The sequence below is a fragment of the Hyperolius riggenbachi genome, chromosome 7, assembly GCF_040937935.1.
Source record: "Hyperolius riggenbachi isolate aHypRig1 chromosome 7, aHypRig1.pri, whole genome shotgun sequence".
In the NCBI taxonomy this organism is placed as follows: domain Eukaryota; kingdom Metazoa; phylum Chordata; class Amphibia; order Anura; family Hyperoliidae; genus Hyperolius; species Hyperolius riggenbachi.
The window spans coordinates 213,399,339-213,423,048 of record NC_090652.1 but is presented as its reverse complement, the minus strand read 5'-3'; the positions used below and the strand labels follow the sequence as shown (position 1 = coordinate 213,423,048).

At 44.4% G+C, this 23,710-nt stretch overlaps 1 protein-coding gene across 1 annotated transcript in view; it reads left to right on the top strand.

The window, feature by feature from the left end:
• BZW1 (basic leucine zipper and W2 domains 1) overlaps nt 1-23,710 on the top strand; it is a 59,566-nt gene that overhangs the window by 11,419 nt on the left and 24,437 nt on the right. Inside the window, exon 2 of the mRNA XM_068245135.1 lies at nt 7,904-7,979. Coding sequence (XP_068101236.1) covers nt 7,916-7,979 — 64 coding nt within the window. The 5' untranslated portion in view covers nt 7,904-7,915. The remainder of the gene's footprint in view (nt 1-7,903; nt 7,980-23,710) is intronic.

Genomic DNA, 23,710 nt, shown 5'->3' with positions numbered 1-23,710 from the left:
AGGTGCATTGGGGTCAATGCAGAGTGATAAGCAATCTCTTCAGATCGATTTTTAATTTTCCAGCTGGTCAGAAAGATTGCAGTTGATCCTTCGATCGCAATCAGGCAATCGATTTACGATCGGCCGAAAATCGACTGGGTATGGGCTTTTTAAGTCTGATGAAATAGGGGCAATTTTGGAGTTTTTTGCAAAACTGTGTTAATGGTCTGACCCTAAACACTATTAGGGTTCAGATCTCTGCATTATCAGGATTTTTTTACACAAGCAGTTGGCTAAGGATCCTTTAGTTATTAGATTTTGAAGTCTGTGGAGCGGAAAAGGCCGATTGTGGTGAAACCGTTTCCGAAATAGGATTTATCGACTGTACTAAAAGCTTTGACATTTTTGCCTTTTGTACCAGCGGAAGACTTAGGCTTAGGACTTATAACGCTAAAAGCGGTCTTTTTAGTGGCCATAACTTCTGCAAGATGCATAAGTGAATTAGAGGCACTGTTATGTAAAGAACTGTCCTGCACAATATATGATGATAGAGTTGTTCTCAGAACTAGTGAAGATTTCTTGCCAAGGTCAGAGATAGGTTTACAGAGGTCAAGAAATTGTATCTCTTTCCTTTTATACTAATCCATTGAATGAAAAAGAAAAGAAATGAAGTATGTTAGATGTAATGAAAAATCTGATAGAATAGCTAAAGAAAGTAAAGATATCAGAAATTTTATTTGTTAATTTTTCTGGCAAGTTAGTAGGCCAAAAGGTATATTATAAAAAAAAAAAAAAAAAAAAACTATAGATGATCCAGTATCCAGTACACAATGCACAGATTGATCCAATCTGTGCATTGTGGAAGTGTATAAAACCATGAATTTAGAAATTCCTGGTGAAGTAAAGGCTCATTATACCAGGGCAACGGCTACGACCTGAGCTGGCAGAGCTTGAGTGTCTCCAATGGAGATATGTAAAGCGGCGACATGAAAGAATATCCACACATTCATGCGCCACTACAAGTTGAATCGGATGACTGCAAGGGAGTTTGGAAGAGAAATCCTGCAAGCGGTCAGCCCGCCCTAAGGTTGGTGAGGTTTATTTCTCGCTCATCATCTCGTAGTATACCTGTCCTGGAGGGTTACTGGAAAAACCCTAAGCTAGCTAACGGGTAGATTTATTTTAGGTAACCCTCCAGGACAGGTTGCAAACCCACCCATTTTAAAATTATGTATATGTAATACTGTATACGTTATGTGTATATATGATAAACTGCAATGTATAATTAGGGTAGTCTGGTGTGTAGACCATGTTCAGGGTTTCTTGAATACATACTGCCGGACACCTGCGGTGGGTCTAAACTTATAGAGAGACCAAGTGGATGTTTCCTGTTTCCTGGGAGGGGCCAAGTCTCGTAGTATACCTGTCCTGGAGGGTTACCTAAAATAAATCTACCCGTTAGCTAGCTTAGGGTTTCATATATTTAACAAGAAAACAAGGTAAGTGTGTAAGATACATCTGAGGCAGCTTTAAAAGAGTACAAAAGAACAAGAAAGTCTCATTTAAAAGTTCGTGAATCCTCAGTTGGGCTAGATTCTTTGAGTGTTGCTCTGGGGATTTTCTATGTACTTACTTACCTCATTCCCTCCCCCCCCCCCTTTAAAACCCCCTCGAAAGAACACCCCCCCCCCCCCCCCCACCCTCCTTTTCATCTCTTTGCGCGCTCTCAGGCTCGAACTGACACCGGCAGCCTATAAAAAGGGGGAGTCTAAAGGTATCAAGGTCACTTTCTGCAATTTGGTTGTGACGTGCCAGGGATTTATCAAAGTCGGTAAATACTCTACGGTACAGAGGTATGAGGACTGCTAAATCAGCAATGGGTGGATTCAGGCGTTATCTCCAGGGCTCCAAGCGTTCCTGAGAGCTGGTTGTAGGCATACCACTCCGAGTATTTGAAAGGTTCCATAAAGTCTTTGATATCTTTTGGAGGAATTGTGTGTAGGATATAGGGTTTCCACATTTTGAAAAACAGTTTAGTACCTTTGGATATGTTCAAGGTGGTGTCCAGTCTTTCCAGTTTCATCAGATAGGAGAGTTCATCATGGACATCTTGTGTGGAGGGGGGAGTTGGGTAGATCCAACGGTTAAATATGGCCTTTCTGGCAGCCAATATGATAAGATGCGTAATGTCCGGTATTGATGTATTGGATTGTCCTTGCTGTGAGGGGTCCACATAATTGAAGAGGAAGAGTGTCAGTTGCTGTGGAATTGTATTTTTACATATAGATCTCAGTAAAGTGCTCACTTCCAACCAGAATTTACGAATTTTTGGGCAGGACCATATGCAGTGGAATAGGCCAGCCTTTTGCTCTGAACACTTGGGGCACTGGTTTTTATAGTGGGCTGGGGGTGTAGCATATTTAATATCAAAGGCATACTTTGCTCTAAAAATAAGTGCGATTCCCTCCATCTCTCGCTTGTTATGATACTTCTAATTTTGTTGTTTCCCTCCACTATCTTGTTTTCAATTTGCTCGTCTTCTATATGTGGTACCCAACTTTTAAAATTCTGCTTTATTTTGGACTCAATCTTTAGCAATGCCAGTGCCTCTTGTAATTCTGATAATGATAGTTTTATGCTTCCCGGCTTAAGGAATGAGTCAAAATGAGTGAGCTTGGCAATGGTAGAGATATCGCGTAAGTGTGCTTTGGCATATGATCTGATTTGTGTGTACATGAAATAATGATGGTTAGGGAGGTTATGTTCTCGTTGGAGTTCTTTGAAAGTGAGCCATCTGTGTTCTGCAAGGTTAAAGAAGGCTCCCAACTTTGTTAGGCCCTTGTCTTCCCATGTGCTATAAGTTTCGTGCATCATACCTGGTGTGAAACCTGGGTGTCCCCAGAGGGGCATATACTTTGAGATTGTCCAGGGGAGACCAAAAAGCTTGCGAATTTTCTTTCCACGCGATTATAGTGTCTTGTAGTAACTGGCTTTGTTTAATTCTGGTTGGCAAGTTCGGCCATAAGGGATGAAGCAGGCCTCTGAGGTGCCAGGGCTCAGCTATGCTACTTTCTAAATTAGTTTGGGTATCGGAGACCAATTCCTTTTCAATCTCGAACATGCCTCGTTATGCAAGCTAAGTTGTATTTTCTGACATCTGGAAGATTTAATCCCCCTGATTCTTTAGGTAATTGCAGTGTATTGAGTTTTATTCTGACTTTTTTGCCCGCCCATAAAAAAGACGAGAAGGCTTTATTTAGCTTGTTCAGGTCTTTGTGCTTGAGGAGTAGTGGAAGGACCTGCATCGGATACAACAATTTGCTGAAGCTTATCATTTTTATCAATGCAGCTCTCCCCACCAGTCCCAGGGGAATGTTTACCCAGCCCTCTAGTTGAGTTACTACCTTGGCTATGATTGGAGTAATATTGTCTGCATATATCTGGAAAGGGTTTTTATTTATTGTGAGGCCTAGATATGTGATATGGTTGTGGGCTATTTTCACTCCTAAAGTGTGGGTGTGAGTTAGGTCTGCTTTATGGGAGAGAAAGAGAAGTTCACTTTTGTGAGCATTTATTCTGAATCCTGATTCCCTACCTACTTTTTGTATTATGTCTAGCACATGGGAGACTTGCTGGTGGGGATTGTCTAGAAAGAGGAGTATATCATCTGCAAAAAGTGCAGAGGACACCCCACCTATCTTGATACCACTTATGTTGCTATCTAGAAGTCTGGCCAGTGGTTCTAAGGCTATATTGAAGAGCAGCGGCGACAGGGGGCACCCCTGTCTTGTACCTCGACAGAGAGGAAATTGCTTAGATAGGAAACCTGGTGTAGCAATTCTGGCTCTAGGGTTTGCGTATAGAAGATGAAAAAATTTCATGAATGAGTCCTTAAAGCCCATTTTGAGGAGGACTTGTTCAAGCCAGCTCCATTGTACAGCGTCAAACGCTTTTTCTGCGTCTAGAGTTAAAATTGCTGCATTCTTGTTTGATATGGGATAGGCTTTGACATGTTCTAGGACCGCCAGAAGGCGTCTTACATTTGTCACCGCTGCTCTCCCTCGTATGAACCCCACTTGGTTTGGGTGGATTAGGGATGGGATGACTTGTGAGAGTCTATCTGCCATTAATTTGGTGAGGATCTTTAAATCTTGATTTGAGGGAGATTGGGCGATAGGAATCGGGGAGAAGAGGGTCTTTTCCCTTCTTGCCTATTAATTTAATGTGTGCTTCATTTGCAGAGTCAGGGAAATTTGTGCCTGTAAGAATTTGATTATAGATTTTGGTCAGTGACGGAGCTATGTCTTGTTTTAGAATTTTAAAGAATTCTGCTGTCAGGCCGTCAGGAGTACATTCTTTTTGACTAGACCCATGTGGAGAAGGCCCCAAAAAAATGTTACATTCGGAAACTTGGAGTGGTTTCCACCAAAAATGCTGGGCATGGTAGTTTCTCGGATTGGCAGTTGCGTATTGTGTGGCATAACGGTTGGTCTCAGCCACAATTAAGTCGTAGAGATCCATGGTGCAGGATAGATGAAAAAAGTCTAAGGCTGATCCTAGATTATCTGTCTCCACCTGGACTCCAGACTGGGCGGTGAAAGGGGTGCAGTACGGGTGCGGCGGAACCATGGGATTGCCAATTGGGATTTGCCAGCACCTCTGGGAGACTATAGGTAGTATGGGCCAGTTTTGCTGGTGGCTGCGACTCGGGTCTTAATGCACGTGCCGCTGAACCAGTTTTTACTACCATGCTGGTGCTCGCCACTTCACCAGGGTCTATGGTAGTACTTGTGCTAGGTCTAGGAGATGCTACGCTGCTGGTGCATGCCTCACCAAGAAAACTCGGATCAGCGCTAGCACCACTGCTGCCCTGGAGTCTGATCCTGCGGTCCAGTGACGTGGGGTGTGGTACGCCTGGCTCTAGCTGGGACCTCAGCCTCGTCATTGCTATCGTCAGAGAGCCACTGCTGTTCACTGGTTCGTATTCTGACCCCGGTGACTCATCGGATGAGGCTTCACAATTACACTCACCCCACTGGGCCAGAATCTCGGCAGCCTCAATACCTTTTTTTTTTTTTTTTTTTTTTTTTTTTTTTGTTTGCTATGGTGGACTGCTAAATTTAGGGGGTATTCCTCTGAGACTACCCAGAAAAAAGAGCACCTACCTAGTAAAAGGAGCACTTGTGAAGTAGAAAGCTGTGGTCACTGAGTTTTGATTTAAAATCAAAACTGACCTTTACAGCGCCACAGCTATTGTACAGTGTTTTTTGCAGTGATCAGGAAAAAAAATTGTCATTTCGGTATGGCGGGCTGAATGCAAGTGCAGGTAAACGATCAGGCCTGATCGGTCAAACACTAAGTTTTTAGTGTATCCTAGTGACCCTAATATAGATCTGACTGTGATCAGTAATGATCACTTAAGGTGCCCATACACTCGTCAGATTGGCAGCAGATAGATAAGAAATGCATCTGATGATCTATCTGATGCGTTTTTAGAACATTTTTTTTTACCAGGATAAAATTCCAATAGATTTCAGTTTGAAATCTATTGAAATTCGATCTGATGGCATTTTTTTGCCATCAGATTAACATTAAAGAGAATCTGTATTGTTAAAATTGCACAAAAGTAAACATACCAGTGCGTTAGGGGACATTTCCTATTACCCTCTGTCACAATTTCGCCGCTCCTCGCCGCATTAAAAGTGGTTAAAAACAGTTTTAAAAAGTTTGTTTATAATCAAACAAAATGGCCACCAAAACAGGAAGTAGATTGATGTACAGTATGTCCACACATAGAAAATACAATCATACACAAGCAGGCTGTATACACCCTTCCTTTTGAATCTCAAGAGATCATTTGTGTGTTTCTTTCCCCCTGCAGCTATCTTCCACTGAAGTGTCAGGCTGTTTCTTCCTGCAGAGTGCAGACAGCTCTGCCTGTATGTAATACCTCAGTATGTGAAATCCCAGCCAGCTCAGAGGAGGATTTATCCAGCTTGTAAAAGAGAAGAGAGAAGCTGCCCAAATCTAAATAATAAACAGGCAGTGTGCAGAGAGGGGGCTGGAGGGGGGAGATGCATCACAGAACCACAACACTGAAGAACTTGGCAGCCTTCCAGACACAGGCTGACAAGTCTGACAAGAGAGAGATAAGTTGATTTATTACAGAGATGGTGATAGTAAAACGTGCTGCAGTAAGCCAGAACACATTAGAATAGCTTTTGGAACTTGTAGGATGATAAAAAACAGGATGCAATTTTTGTTACGGAGTCTCTTTAAGGCCAATGCAAACTGATAAGCAATCTCATCAGATCGACCTAAATTTTCCACCCTGCCAGTTCGATGGAAATCCATCGAAATCGATCAGGATCGGTCGGCCAGAAAATCGGCTGTGTATGGGCCCCTTTACAGATACTATATAGTAGCAAAGCTGATTAGCGACAGTGATGCTAATCAGCAACTAATTAGTGACTTTGGTGTGGTGGGCTGGGTGCTAACTGATGCTAACTACCCAACGAAGGGCCCTAGCTTGATAACTGGTCTAACTGTTAAGTGATACTAAAAAAGTGACAGTTTTCACTGATCACTGTTTTTAGATCACTAAGATAGTGACGGGGGTGATCGGGGGGGGGGGGGGGGGGGGGTTCTGAGGGTGTGGGCGGGTGATCAGAAGCCCGTAGGGGGTAGATTAGGGCCTGATCTAATGGGTAGGAGTGCTAGGGGGTGACGGGAGTTGATTGATGGGTGTCTCGGGGGGTGATTAGAGGGGAGGATAGATGCATCAGTGCACTGGGGAGGTGATCAGGGGGGTCGTAGGGGTCTCTGAGGGTGTGGGTGGAAGTGTGAATGGGCCCCTAGGGTGGAGCAATTTTTTGGGTACCTGAAGTTGGTGGTTACATAAACCTTAACAATGAGTTGGATGATTTTTGTATAGACTCCACAGCCCTGCTCTCACTTTAGGTTTTCTTTAAAGAGAATCTGTATTGTTAAAATCGCACAAAAGTAAACATACCAGTGCGTTAGGGGACATCTCCTATTCCCCTCTGTCACAATTTCGCCGCTCCCCGACGCATTAAAAGTGGTCAAAAACAGTTTTAAAAAGTTTGTGTATAATCAAACAAAATAGCCACCAAAGCCCGGAAGTAGGTTAATGTACAGTCTGTCCACACATGCATCCATACACAAGCAGGCTGTATACAGCCTTCCTTTTGAATCTCAATAGATCATTTGTGTGTTTACCTTCTTCCCCCTGCAGGTCTCATCCACTGAAGAGTGACAGGCTGATTGTTTGTTCCTGCAGACAGCTCTGCCTGGTGTCTGTAATACCTCAGCATGTGACAGCCCAGGCAGCCATCTCCTTTCACAGCTTAACAGAGGATGATTTATCCAGCTTGTAAAAGATAAGAGGCTGCCTAATGTAAATCACACACACACACACACACACACACACACACACACACACACACACACACACACACACACACACACACACACACACACACACACACACACACACACACACACACACACACACACACACACACACACACACACACACACACACACACACACACACACACACACACACACACACACACACACACACACACACACACACACACACACGTGCATAGAGGGGGCGTGCATAACAGATTAACACTGAAGTTGGCAGCCTTCCAGACACAGGGCGACAAATCTGACAGGGGAAAGATAAGTTGATTTATTACAGAGACGGTAATAGTAGAAAGTGCTGCAGTAAGCCAGAGCACATTACAATAGGTTTAGGAATCTGTAGGATGGTAGAAAACAGGATGAAATTTTGGAGTCTCTTTAATACTACATGTGTAATTGCTGAATTGTGAAATGGTAGGCATACAAGTCATAATCATTGCTCTTTTATTATTATTTTTAATTTTTTTTGCAGGGCATCTTTTTTATGAATAATCAAAAGCAACAAAAGCCAACGCTATCTGGCCAGCGTTTTAAGACCCGAAAAAGAGGTAATTTTGCCTACATTGTACAAGTATCCATGTTTTAGCTGTACAGTAATTGCAATTGGGATGTTATGCCACCCACTACTTTAAGAGTGACTTAATTTGCAGATCTAATGCCTGTTTCTGCTTCATACCAAGTAAAACTGTATCAAGTGATCTCCCTACAGATTCCTCAACAGAAATGCTTGCATACTTTTCATTGATTGCATACTTACATTGTATGGGGAGATTGGACTACCGTCCTAGGTCAGTATAGGCAACTTGTTAGGTTCCTGGCTTGACAGTGATCAGGGAGAAAGAATATACAGTGATGTGAAAAACTATTTGGCCCTTTCCTGATTTTTTTTTTTTTTTTTTTTTTTTCTTTTGCATGTTTGTCACACTTAAATGTTTCTGCTCATCAAAAACCGTTAACTATTAGTCAAAGATAACATAATTGAACACAAAATGCCGTTTTAAATGATGGTTTTTATTATTTAGTGAGAAAAAAAAACCTCAAAACCTACATGCAGGGCTGTGGAGTCGGTACAAAAATCCACCGACTCCGACTCCTCAGTTTAGGATTCCTCCGACTCCTCTAATTTGCATATAACAATCTTGTTGGTTGAAAGTATGTAACATGAAATTCGTCTCTTAACTGCCAACGCTTAGGAATTTTAAAAGACAACTGAAGTGAGGATATGGAGACTGCCATATTTATTCCCTTTAGTCATAGACTAAAACTAGTAATTGGTAAGAGTACTTGTAAAAGGTACAGGCCGGAACAAAGAACATCTATCAGGCCCTAGGCAATGTAACTGTGGGTACATGTAAGAGTGATGTGCAGGTACTCTGCAGGGGAATAAGGAGATTCTTCCTCTATTACACATTCTTCATGCACAATCTGAATCAGGTTTATGGGTGATAGACAACACCTCTGTGGTCAATGTGCACAACATTCTCAGTGGATTCCCTGCAGCTCTGTGGAGAGTGCATATGTAGAGTATAGTACTACTGTGTAACAAAGTAAACCTGAGAGATGAAATTAAAGTTTTTTTTTTTTTTTTTTTTTTTTTTTTTTTTTTTTTTTTTTTTTTTTTATACATACCTGGGGCTTCTTTTAGCCCCTTTCAGGCTAATCAGTCCCTCGCTGTCCTCCTCCGCCACCTGGATCTTCTGCTATGAGTCCAGGTACTTGAGCCAGTCTGGCGTAGTGCGCATGCACACACTCCACCGCCGGGAGCGTACTACACCTGCACAGCACTGCTGCGCAGGTGCAGAATGCTCCTGGCTGTGGAAGCGGCATGCGGCTGGACTGCCCTGACTTGCTGAATTACCAGGACTCATAGCAGAAGATCCAGGTGGTGGTGGACAGCGAGGGACTGATTAGCCTGAAGGGGGCTGGAGGAAGCCCTAGGTATGTATAAAACTTTTCTTTTCATCCTTCTCAGGTACCATTTAATTCGTAGTCACCAAACCAAATTTTAACATATCAAATGAGCAAAGACATTTACATTTGCATAAATCAGAATCAACGCAGAATTATTTCCATCTCATTGACCATCTCTATTAGTGACACGGCTACACATCAGGCTTTATACTTACAGCATAGATGTTGTTTCGTGTATATGTTACGGCCAGAACCCGAAGTTTGGCCACTTCTAGTTCTGGCCGGCCACTTCGGGTTCTGGCCGGCCAATGCGCGAAGTGGCCGCTGCGGCCAATGTTAGAAATGGATTGATTCCTCTCAGGTTAATGTATATTCTGGCCGCAGCGCAGCGGGCAAACGTATCACAACTTAGTGAATTTATTGCAATTCTGCAGGCGGCAATGTAACAATTCAAGCCGACGGCTTTTTCTCTGCGCCTCTCTCTCCTCCCCCCCCCCCCCCCCCCCCCCCCCCTCCCCCGCCTCTCTCGCTCTTCTATGGGCAGCCGGCGGGGACACGCGTGTCCCCCCGGAGTCGTTCGTCGCGGCAGGGGAATCCTGCCGTTCTTGCAGAGCGGGTGCTGGCAGAAGCAATGTCTGCAGCCTCCCCGCTCTGCTGCCCTGGCGCTACGAACGACTCTCGGGGACACGCATGTCCCCGCCGGCTGCCCATAAGAGGAGAGAGAGGCGCAGAGAAAAAGCCGGCGGCTTGAATTGTTACATTGCCGCCGGCTGAATTGCAATAAATTCACTAAGTTGTGATACGTTTGGCCGCTGCGCTGCGGCCAGAAGATACATTAACCTGAGAGGAATCAATCCATTTCTAACATTGGCCGCAGCGCAGCGGCCACTTCGCGCATTGGCCGGCCAGAACCCGAAGTGGCCGGCCAGAACTAGAAGTGGCCAAACTTCGGGTTCTGGCCGTAACATATATATGAGATTCCTGTGTACACATCATATATGCAGTCACAATCAGAGGTGTATATCTGACTTTAAACATACGGGGACTGCTTTATTGAAGCAGCACAAGTAACTAATTTTGATTGGTTTATTTCATTTTTGTTGACTAAGCACAGCTATTACTGTATGTATAAATTATTTATGATTATCTGAGAAATAGAACATTTTATCATATTTTCTATTTTAAAGTTTAAATTCCTTAGGAGTCGGTGCATTTTTTTCCGACTCCAGGCACCCAAAATTGCTCTGACTCCACAGCCCTGCCTACATGGCCCTGTGTGAAAAAGAAATTGCCCCCTGAACCTAATAACTGGTTGGGCCACCCATAGCAGCTATAACTGCAATCAAGCGTTTGCGATAACTTGCAACAAGTCTTTTACAGCGCTCTGGAGGAATTTTGGCCCACTCATCTTTGCAGAATTGTTGTAATTCCGCTTTATTTGAGGGTTTTCTAGCATAAACCGCCTTTTTAAGGTCATGCCACAACATCTCAATAGGATTTAGGTCAGGACTTTGACTAGGCCACTCCAAAGTCGTCTTTTTGTTTTTCTTCAGCCATTCAGAGGTGGGTTTGCTGGTGTTTTTTGGGTCATTGTCCTGCTGCAGCACCCAAGATCGCTTCAGCTTGAGTTGACGAACAGATGGCCGGACATTCTCCTTCAGGATTTTTTGGTAGACAGTAGAATTCATGGTTCCATCTATCACAGCAAGCCTTCCATGTCCTGAAGCAGCAAAACAACCCCAGACCATCACACTACCACCACCATATTTTACTGTTGGTATGATGTTCTTTTGCTGAAATGCTGTTACTTCTACGCCAGATGTAACGGGACACGCACCTTCAGAAAAGTTCACCTTTTGTTTCGTCGGTCCACAAAGTATTTTCCTAAAAGTCTTCGCAATCTTTGAGATGTTTTTTTAGCAAAACTGAGTCGAGCCTTAATTTTTTTTTTGCTTAAAGAGACTCTGAAGCGAGAATAATTCTCGCTTCAGAACTCATAGTTAGCAGAGGCACGTGTGCCCCTGCTAAACCGCCGATATTGCGCCGCTATACGGGGGTTCCTTCACCCCAAACCCCCCCCCCCCGCAAAATCAACGACCAAATTGGTCGTAGATTTTGCTGCTCTGAGAGGCAGGGCTAACGGCTGCAGCCCTGCCTCTCAGCGCGTCTATCAGACGCGCATCGCCGCCTCTCCCCCGCCCCTCTCAGTGAAGGAAGACTAAGAGGGGCGGGGGAGAGGCGGAGGTACGTGTCAGACGCGCATGAGGCAGGGCTGCGGCGGTTAGCCCTGCCTCTATGCGGAAGAGATTCCGCTCTGCACGGAGGGGGATTTGGGGGTGAAGGGACCCCCGTTAAGCCGCGGGATAGCGGCGTTTTAGCCGGGGCACATATGCCCCTGCTATTTATGAGGTCTGAAGCGAGATTTATTCTCGCTTCAGACTCTTTAAAAGTGGTTTGCGCCTTGGATATCTGCCATGCAGGCAGTTTTTGCCCAGTCTCTTATGGTGGAGTCGTGAACACTGACCTTAATTGAGGCAAGTAAGGCCTGCAGTTCTTTAGATGTTGTCCTGGGGTCTTTTGTGGCCTCTCGGGTGAGTTTTTTTTCTCTGAGCTCTTGGGGTAATTTTGGTCGGCTGGCCACTCCTGGGAGGGTTCATCACTGTTCCATGTTTTTGCTATTTGTGGATAATGGCTCTCACTGTGGTTCGCTGGAGTCCCAAAGCTTTTGAAATGGCTTTATAACCTTTACCAGACTGATAGATCTCAATTACAGTACTTTTGTTCTCATTTGTTCCTGAATTTCTTTGGATCTTGGCATGTCTAGCTTTTGAGGTGCTTTTGGTCTACTTCTGTGTCGGCTCCTATTTAAGTGATTTCTTGATTGAAACAGGTGTGGCAGTAATCAGGCCCGGGGGTGACTACAGAAATTGAACTCAGGTGTGATAAACCAGTTTGTTATTTTTTAACAAGGGGGGCAATCACTTTTTTTCCAATAACACTCCAGGACAGGTACACATTGAGACTTGGCTCCTCCCAGGAACAGGAAATATCCTTCAGCCTCTCTATAAATTAAAGATGGACCCAGGGTCAGGCAGTATTGGATATTTCCTGGTCCAGGAACCAGGTCTCTCTGTGTGCTTGCTGTCCCGGAGAGCCTGGGTGGCTAGGTTGGCACTGAAGCGGGCCGGAAGATATACGAAAGTCCGTTTCCCCTGTGGAGTACCTGTGGGTTTGGGCTTTTCAGCGACATCTCCCAGTGGATTGTAGCCCTGTTGGTCGGCCTGTTGGATGTTAAGGCTCCGTTTCAGGAAGGGCTGCCCCCAGGACCCATCATGCGGAGGCAACGGCCAGGTGGAGGATGTCCGGAGGATGAGCGGAGGCAGAGTGCGGAAATCCTCCGGCCGCGACCTACGGGATTACTTCCGGGTCGCGTGACGTCACTTCCTGTGCACCGGATGAAGAGGGGCAGCCGCCCGGAGTTCTCCGCACACGGCGTCTCGCGCGTCAAGGAGAATGTCGGAGGTAGAGCAGGAGCCAGGACGGGTAAGACTGCTCTGCGGGGATCCGGGCAGCGGTGGTGACCCTTGTGGGGGCGGCAAACCGCACGCAGCAGGAAAGTTTGATGGGCTGCATTGAGCCTGTAGTGTGGCTTAGGTGAAAGCTGTTTGTTTTTGGGAAAACAGGCTCCCTTATGGTTGTTGACACTGTTTGTTAGGCGCTGCAGGCTTGGATTGTTTATACTTAATACAAATAATATCCACAACATGCAAAGTAGTTTTTTCAGTATTTCTGGTGACGAACAAACACTTGCATATTTTACTAAATGTATTGTTGGTGTAATGATGTAATGCACAAGCTAATATGTAAATATGTTAAAGCTGATAAGCATAGGCTGTGAGACAAATTAGTTTTTTCTGTTATGTTGTTGCAGGGCACTACGGCAAATGTACCTGACCCTGCAAAGCCCTCAAAACGGTGCCCTGTTTGCAATGTAAAAGGGAATCCTGCATCAACTAAGTTATTATGCAAGGATTGTACTTATAAAGTCATGAAACATGAATCAGCATCTCAGAGAGATATTCAAGCTCTCAGACAGGATTTAAAAGATACATTAAAAGAATTTAAGGCTACGTCGGTACCCTTTAAGCCCGACACTCCAGTTGAATCACAGGCTGATCAACCCTCTCAACCTAAAGAGTCTGAGATAGTAATCCCCAAAAAAGCTACTAGCAAAACTAACAGACCGGTTATAGTTTCAGATGAAGATGAAATTAGCGACAATGAGGATGTTTCTGCAAGTTCTATGGAAGCACAGGAAATAGAGAATAAACCCTCAAAATTTAAATTCCCTGTGGCGGAGACGGAAATGTTGTTGTTAGCCATATATGAAGATCTAAATCTGAATAAAACAGTTACTGAAGCAGTATCACTGCATGACAAATTGTACGAAGGCATGGAAAGCGCATGAGAGCTGAATTTCCCTGTATATCAATCTACCAAGAATCTGATAACTAGCCAGTGGAAAAACCCAGATAAAAAATTATTTGTCTAGAGGTTTTAAAAGACGCTTTCCGTTCTCAGAGGAAGATTGTAAAATGTGGGACAAGAGTCCCAAGTTAGACTCTGCTTTCTCACAAGTAAGCAAGGATGATGAACTGGCGTTTGAAGATCTGGGCTATCTAAAGGATCAATCCGATAAAAAGATGAATATGCCCTAAAACGTTTGTGGCCTGCCATTTGTGCGAACTTCAGACCCTCTACTGCTACAACTTGTGTAGCGAGAATGCTAGCATTATGGATGCAGCAGTTGGAAGATAACATTAATAAGGGTATGCCAAAGGATCAGTTAATCAACTCAATGACGGTCATGCATAAAGCGGTAGCTTATATCATAGACGCAGCCTCGGAGTCTATTAGGTTGACAGCCAAGGCAGTGGGTATCTCTAATGTTGCCAGACGTAATCTGTGGATCAAGACCTGGCATGGGAGTATGGCTTAAAAAAACAGAGTATGCTCTATTCCTGTGGTAGGAGATACTCTTTTTGGTCCAGAATTAGATGAAGTTCTGGAAAGAACTGCCAACAAGAAAAAATCTTTTCCAAAAAAGAGACAATTCAAAGCGGGGGAAAAGTTTTTTTTCGTCAAAACAGACAAGCAGACAGACCTGAAAACCAAAATAAGAGACGATCATGGTCCTTTATTAAAGATCAGAGGAAACCAGGTCCGAGTTTCAGAACCCCTATCACACAAAGCAAACAATGACAGGTTGAAAGTGGGGGGAAGGTTGGGCTATTTCCTTCCACATTGGAAAACTATAACAAAGAGCCCTTTTATTCTAAGGCTGCTTACACACCAAGACGTTACAGGCGCACGTTAGTGCGCCTGTAACGCTCCCCCAACGCACAGCAATGTAACACAAGTGGGCTGTTCACACAGCCCACGTTGCGTTACATGTAACGCTGCACGTTCTGTGCAAAGTGCAGCATGCTACGGCGTTGGAGCGGCTATAGCCGCGTTAGACTGTTTGCACATGCGCAGTGGGGGGCGGAGAGGAGGCGGGGAGAGCCAGCTACAGTAGCCGCGCACATGGCTACTTAATATTCACTGCACTGGCGGGCGCTGATTGGCCGGCGGGACCACGTGATGCGGAGTGTCTCGCTCCGCATCACGTGGTCCCGCTGGCCAATCAGCGCCACTCTGGGAGACATTATAGGACTCAAGCCGCCTAACGCGGCTCACTCTACCGTCAGCTCTTGCAGCACCATACGTTGTTAGGTGCACGTTATGCGACCTTAACGTGGCACCTAATGCAACGTCTTGGTGTGCAAGAAGCCTTAATCTTATAAAGAGAGGTTATCACATTGCCTTTCAGGCAAGACCTCCAAAAAAGTTTGTAGTGACCAAGCAGCTGACCTTGCCTCAACATCAGGCAGCATTGCAGGAAATCATTACAGATATGCTGGGCAGACATGTGGTATCAGTAGTGCCAGTGACACAAAGAGGCGAAGGCTTCTACTCAAAAATGTTTCTAGTTCAAAAGCCTTCCGGAAAGTATAGAATAATTCTGAACCTGAAACCCATAAATCCATATATAAAATACGAAAGGTTCCGGATGGAATCGATTTACGCGATAAAGAATCTACTGATACCAGATGGCTTCATGGCAAGCATAGATCTACAGGATGCATATTGGCATATACCAATAGAACTGGAATTGCAAAAATTCCTAAGATTCGCAGTGGAGATGGAGGGGAAGATTCAGCATCAGCAGTTCCGTTGCCTCCCATTTGGCATAACATCAGCCCCAAGAATCTTTACCAAGGTCATTGGAGAACTGATAGGGGCCATACACAGACAGGGTATTATCGTCATCCCTTACCTAGACGACCTGTTAATAGTAGCAAAAAATTTACCAAGTCTAGAGGAACACAAACGGACTGTACTGAATCAACTGCAACAGTCAGGCTGGATTGTGAGCAAAGACAAGTCACAACTCACTGCAACACAAAAGATTCTGTTCTTAGGGTTCATTATAGACTCAGTACAACAAAAGATTCTACTCCCACAGGAGAAAGTACAAAAGATAATGTCAGAGGTGGAAAAATTCAACACTTATCAGACAATAGAGATCAGACGAATTATGCAACTTCTGGGTCTTCTATCCTCGGTAGCACCAGCAATCCAGTGGGCACTAATGCACACAAGAATTCTACAGTCATGGATGTTATCCAATTGGAACAAACAACAAAACACTCTAGACAACACAGTGACAGTGGAACCACACATAAAAGACAGTTTAGGGTGGTGGCAGATATCCCAACATCTCACACAGGGCAAACTGTGGTCCACACCGATACAGAGAATCTTGACGACAGACGCCAGCCAATCAGGCTGGGGACCCCATGTGGACAAGGTCCAAGTGCAGGGACTATGGAATCACTCAATGGCGGAGCACTCATCAAATTACAGAGAGTTGATGGCCGTGAGGATGGCAATAATAAGCACAATGCATCATCTGAAATCCTGTCACGTACAAATTCAATCGGACAATGCAACAGTGGTTTCATATATAAATCGCCAGGGAGGAACCAGGTCCAAGAGGTTATTACTCCTGATGTTGGAAATTCTAGAGATAGCAGAACACAATTTCCTTTCGTTAACAGCATTACATCTAAAAGGGGCGTTGAATGTTCTAGCAGATCAGCTGAGCAGAGTCCAGACTACGAACATGGAATGGTCACTCAACCAGAGGTTGTTCGAGATTATAGTGAGCAAATGAGGGCAACCACAAATAGACCTATTTGCAAACAGGTCGAACCGGAAATGCAAGCAGTTCTATTCCCTAAATTTGATGGACAGACCAAAGGCAATAGACGCCCTGGCTCAGAAGTGGGATCAAAGCATACTGTATGCTTTCCCACCACTAAATCTGATTCCCTTGGTACTGCAGAAATTGATGAAATCACAATGTCAAATGATATTGATTGCTCCAAACTGGCCCAGGAGAGCGTGGTACCCACTTCTCCTGTCAATGCTTACAACACAACCATGGGAAATACCGGTATCAGAGGATATGATACTGGTGCAGGACCAAGCTGTATTAAATCTGGAAAGATGGAAACTTACAGCGTGGTTTCTGAAAGGGCAGTCCTTGAGAGTAAGGGGCTGTCAACCAGAGGAGTAAATACCTTATTAAAAAGTAGGAAGGAAAATACTCTCCTTATTTACCAGAAATACTGGAAGACTTTTTTTTATTTTATGGTTAGGAAAATCAAACTTCCATTCGACAGAAATGGCGGCAATTTTAGAATTTCTGCAGGAGGGAGTTGAAAAAGGATTAGCCTTAAGCACTATTAAGGTTCAGATATCCGCACTATCAGTTTATCTAGACAAAAAATTAGCACTAGATCCACTTATAATTAGATTTGTAAAATCAATTGAAAGAAATAGACCAGTGACAGTTAGACAATTTCCTAAATGGGATCTATCCTTGGTCCTGCAAGCATTGACATCTAGCGAATTTGAGGAAGATTCCCTTAGAATGTGTACTCTAAAAACAGTGTTTTTAGTAGCAATCACGTCTGCTAGACGCATAAGTGAACTACAAGCTCTCTCACACAAAGAACCGTACTGTTCATTTTTTAATGATCGGGTGGTGCTCAGAACAAGCCCGGAGTTCCTACCAAAAGTAGGAGACATGTTCCATAGAACGCAGGAGATAATTTTACCTTCTTTCTGTATGGATCCAAAAACAGAAAAAGAGACTAAACAACATAAGCTAGATGTACGAGAGAATCTAATAGTCTACCTGGAAAAAGTCAAAGAATTTAGGAAGTCGGAATCATTATTCGTTAATTTTGCAGGGAAATCCAAGGGATTAAAAGCATCCACAAAAACCATAGCCAAGTGGATCAAAGATTGCATCATAGAGTCATATAAGATCAGGGGTAAAGATCCTCCAGTGAACTTGAAGGCCCATTCCACCAGGGCAGCCGCAACTACGTGGGCTTACAGGGCAGGTACGTCACCATTGAACATCTGCAAGGCGGCAACCTGGAAGAACCTGGGAACCTTCATGAGGCATTATCGATTGGATCGGCTAACGGAGACCGATCAGGACTTCGGAAGAACTGTCCTAAGGGCAGTTAGCCCACCCTGAGGTTGGTGATTGATTTCTTGCTTATCATCTCAATGTGTACCTGTCCTGGAGTGTTATTGGAAAAACCAGGAGTTAGCTCACCTGGTAACGACATTTTAAGTAACACTCCAGGACAGGTGGGGGTACCCACCCCCATATATATCAAATATTATGATATACATGTAATGTTATATGTTTGAAAATGTAATATAAAAGGGTTATGTTTAGTATATTCCTGTTACTTGATATTATACTGCCTGACCCTGGGTCCATCTTTAATTTATAGAGAGGCTGAAGGATATTTCCTGTTCCTGGGAGGAGCCAAGTCTCAATGTGTACCTGTCCTGGAGTGTTACTTAAAATGTCGTTACCAGGTGAGCTAACTCCTGGTTTCACACAGGGGCATGTAGATTTGGAGTCTTTTTTTTTAATTTATTTTTTTCTCACTAAATAATAAAAGCCATCATTTAAAACTGCATTTTGTGTTCAATTATGTTACCTTTGACTAATAGTTAATGGTTTTTGATGAGCAGAAACATTTAAGTGTGACAAACATGCAAAAGAATAAGAAATCAGGAAGGGGGCAAATAGTTTTTCACATCACTGTATGCTTATATATGGCTGACTCCTCCTTTCTATGAGACTGGTGGATGGAAATCATCCCACACCAAAGTCATCCATGTTCGCTGCAGTTGTCTAATGCCTAACACACGGTACGTTTTCCCGTGCGATAGATGGATAAAATCCGCCATGTCCGATATTGCTCCCGATCGTTTCCGCTCTCGATTTCTCATAGCAGTGAATGAAAAAAGATAAGAAAAACTGATGAAGTTTAGAGAATTAAGTGCGGAATCGTACAGGATAAACGATTGGGTCGCAAAATCGCATGGGAAATCTTACCGTGTGTACCCAGCATAATAGCTTCTATATATCCATACTGAGCTTAACCTGCTGGGCGTTCTGATTCCCGCGGGAGTTTATCATGTAGCTAGCCTATCGCTAGCTACATGGTTCCCTGCTCCCTCCCACCCTTCCGATCGCCGCCGGCGATCATGCCCATCAGGAAATCCCATTCTGATTGGGATTTCCTTCAGGGCTTCCCCCGTCGCCATGGCGACGAACGGAGTGACGTCACAGGGAGTCCCGATCATCCCCATAGCGCAGCCTGGGGGTGATTGGCCAGGCTGCGCAAGGGGTCTGCAGGGGGGCTCTCTTTCGCGGCGGCGATCGAAACAAACACACAGCAAAGTGTTAGCTGCGTGTTTGAAAAAAAAAAATTGTGCTAATCAGCACACCTGGGCCGGAGCGGTGCACAGCGGCGTTACTGGAAGAGCTCAGCTCATCCAGAACGCTAGGGAGGTTAAAGGGAACCTAAACTGAGGATATGGTTTTTTTCCTTTTAAAATACCAGTTGCCTGACTTTCCTGCTGATCCTGTGTCTCTAATACTTTTAGCCACAGCCCCTCAACAAGCATGCAGATCAGGTGCTCTGACTGAAGTCAGACTCGATTAGCTGCATGCTTGTTTCAGGTGTGATTCATCCACTGCTGCAGCCATAGGTCGGCAGGGCTGCCAGGCAACTGGTATTGTTTAAAAGGAAAGCCATATCCCCCTCAGTTAAGGTTCCCTTCAAATTTGTTCACATCCAAAATGCTCTACAATATTTCATCCAGCTGTTTCTGAGAAATTCCTCTGGAAAAGTTAGTGGGGACTGTTATCTGTGCAGAGTAGGTGTTTGTGTTTTTTTTTTTTTCCCCTGTACACTGAGCAGTGACTTGACCGTGCCCTTCCCTCTGCTTCCTGTGGCGTAGTAGCAGTAGTGTTGTACAGGGCTGTGGAGTCTGAGTCGGGGCAATTTTGGGTTCCTGGAGTCGGGAAAAAATGCTCCGACTCCTAATGAATTTAAACTGTAATTAAAATAGAAAATATGATAAAATGTTCTATTTCTCAGATAATAGTCGTCATAAATAATTTATGCATACAGTAATAGTTGTGCTTAATCCACAAAAATGAAATAAACAAATCAAAATTAGTTACTTGTGCTGCTTCAATAAAGCAGTCCCCGTATTTTTAAAGTCAGATATACACATCTGATTGTGACTGTATATATGATGTGTACACAGGAATCCCTTATATATACTAAATAACATCTATGCTGTAAGTATAAAGCCTGATGTGTAGCCGTGTCACTAATAGAGATGGTCAATGAGATGGAAATCTGCGTTGATTCTGATTTATGCAAATGTACTCTTTGCTCATGAAATCAAATAATTTGATATGTTGCTAAAATTTGGTTTGGTGATTACGAATTAAATGGTACCTGAGAAGGATGAAAAGAAAAGTTGTATACATACCTGGGGCTTCTTCCAGCCCCCTTCAGGCTAATCAGTCCCTCGCTGTCCACCTCCACCACCTGGATCTTCTGCTATGAGTCCTGGTAATTCAGCCTGTCAGCGCAGTCCGGCCGCATGCCGCTTCCACAGCCAGGAGCATTCTGCACCTGCGAAATAGTGCTGTGCAGGTGTAGTACGCTCCCGGCGGCGGAGTGTGTGCATGCGCACTACACCAGACTGGCTCAAGTACCTGGACTCCTAGCAGAAGATCCAGGTGGCGGAGGAGGACAGCAAGGGACTGATTAGCCTGAAGGGGGCTGGAGGAAGCCCCAGGTATGTATAAAACTTTAATTTCATCTCTCAGGTTTACTTTGTTACACAGTAGTACTATACTCTACATATGCACTCTCCACAGAGCTGCAGGAAATCCAATGAGAATGTTGTGCACATTGAACATAGAGGTGTTGTCTGTCACCCATAAACCTGGTTCAGATTATGCATGAAGAATGTGTAATAGAGGAAGAATCTCCTTATTCCTCTGCAGAGTACCTGCACATCACTCTTACATGTACCCACAGTTACATTGCCTAGGGCCTGATAGATGTTCTTTGTTCCGGTTTGTACCTTTTTTACAAGTACTCTTACCAAGGCCTAGTTATTAGTCTGACTAAAGGGAATAAATATGGCAGTCTTCATATCCTTCTCACTTCAGTTGTCTTTTAAAATTCCTAAGCGTTGGCAGTTAAGAGACAAATTTCATGTTACATACTTTCAATCAACAAGATTGTAATATGCAAATTAGAGGAGTCTGAGTCGGTGGAATCCTAAACTAAGGAGTCGGTGGATTTTTGTACCGACTCCACAGCCCTGGTGTTGTACTGTTAGCCATCAGTAAAAGCAAGACCTTTTTAATCAGGATCCTGATTTAAAACTTCTTGCTCCTTCCTGTGGTAAGACAGGTCTATGTTCATGGGAAAAGCTGGGATGGTCTCACCTCAGATCTTAAAGGGAAGGTTCGGGGAGGGCTGTAAAAAAATCAAAATCAAAATCCACTTACCTGGGGCTTCCTCCAGCCCGTGGCAGGCAGGAGGTGCCCTCGCCGCCGCTCCGCAGGCTCCCGGTGGCCGACCCGACCTGGCCAGGCCGGCTGCCAGGTCGGGCTCTTCTGCGCTCCAAATGCCGGCACTTCTGCGTCCCACGTGGACGCGCTGACGTCATCGGACGTCCGCCGGGCTGTACTGCGCAGGCGCAGAACTACTGCGCCTGCGCAGTACAGCCCGGCGGACGTCCGATGACGTCAGCGCGTCCACGTGGGACGCAGAAGTGCCGGCATTTGAAGCGCAGAAGAGCCCGACCTGGCAGCCGGCCTGGCCAGGTCGGGTCGGCCACCGGAGGCCACCGGGAGCCTGCGGAGCGGCGGCGAGGGCACCTCCTGCCTGCCACGGGCTGGAGGAAGCCCCAGGTAAGTGGATTTTGATTTTTATTTTTTTACAGCCCTCCCCGAACCTTCCCTTTAAAGAGAAATTGTAACCAAGAATTGAACTTCATCTCAATCAGTATCTGATGCCCCCTTTCCCATGGGAAATCATTTCCTTTTCTCAAACGGATCAGGGGGCTCTGTATGGCTGATTTTGTGGTGAAACCCCTCCCACAGCACTGAGGTCCTGACATCACACTGTGGGAGCCTTGTTGCATTGTGGGAAATAACAGCTTGTTTCCAACTGCCAAAAATGCAAGCAGCAGCTTCTTCCAGTGACATTACCTGCCAGCAGTAAAACTGTCACCATGTGATAAATGTCTGAATGTAAATCAGGGAGAGGAAAGATTTTACATTGAGCAAACACTGACTAAATCATTTATACATAACTATTGTAAACATTAAGCACTTTATTACATTATCTTTACTGGAGTTCCTCTTTAAATGACTTCTTTCTGTAAGTAGTGGTGTAGAAATTTGAACAGCTGAAAGACTGCTATTCAGTCCAGCCAAGATCCATCAAACATTATCACTGGAAGTTACCACTGCAAATACAGCCAGCCAGGTAACAAACATAATGCAAAAAATGGTTTATGCACAATGTACAAAAAGTTATGCTTCGGAAACTGACGTATTCCTCACAATATGCATAAGAAACAAGCCTAATCTAGGGGTTCTGGGGGGTTGCTAAGAGTTTCAATAGCCCACACGGATTTATGGATGTGGTCTAACAGACTTGCTTTTGTTAGATGGTAACAAATATTTAGACGGTTATTGGTTGGAGGTTTCGAAAATTGGTCCGATGTGATCTGTATCAAATAGTTAAAGGGAAACCAATGTGGAAGGGATATGGAGGCTGCCATTTTTATTTCATTTTAAACAATACCAGTTGCCTGGCATTTTGTCCTGATCCTATGTCTCAAAGGCCAGGGTCACAGTTAGGCTAGGTCCACACTAGGCACGGTTGCAGGACGGACACTGCAGTCCGGGATCAGGGGAAGTACCACCGGACTGCAAACTGATCAAAGTGCATCAGTTTTGCACCAGTTTCCGTTCAGTTTTTCACGGACAGAAAACGTCTATCATTCGGCAGGAGTGGGAGGATTTTTTAGGGCCAATAATAAAGTTCAGGCTATCCGTTTGATCATCAGTTTTTGTTGCTATTTTGCCTGTGGAGCTGGAGATGCGTTTTTTCTCATTGCTTTTCACTACCCATCCGTGTATCCGTGGTCTGTGAAAATGCAGCAGATCCGGACCTTCCGTTCAGGTTTTGAAAACGGGTCCCCGCAAAAACGCAGATGGATCAGTTTTTGTCTTGGGTGAGGATGGCTGCTATTTTTAACATTAGTATCCGGGATTCCGTTTTTTCATCAGGGCTCAAAAACGCAGCCACGGATACGTTTCCGGATCTAGTGTGGACTAGGCCTTAGCAGAATTGCATGCGTTTACCCCATAGCACACAGTGGAGAACACGTAATTCTGCAACCCTGGCCTAATACTTTTAACCATAGACCCTGAACAAGCATGCAGCAGATCAGGTACTCGGACTCAGCTGACCTAGGTTTTACTGGATTAGTCATATGCTTGTTCCAGGGTTTTGACTCACTCACTATGCCAGAAGCTCAACAGGACTGCCAAGCAACTGGCATTGTTTACATAAAAAGAAACATGGCAGCCTCCATATCCTTCTCACTTCAGGTTCCCTTTAATGCGTAGGTTAAGGCTTATTGCTTTTGAAAATACAGTATGCAATTTTTTATTTTTTTTTAACTGGCTTATTGATCTCTACTCTAGACATAATCAATGCTTGCTATTCTGATCCAAGGTTGAATGTGGAGTATCACACATTTTCACTTTCAATGCCTTTACTGTTTAAATCTCAACTTCTTTTAAGATCCAATTAAAGTACTGTCTGTATGT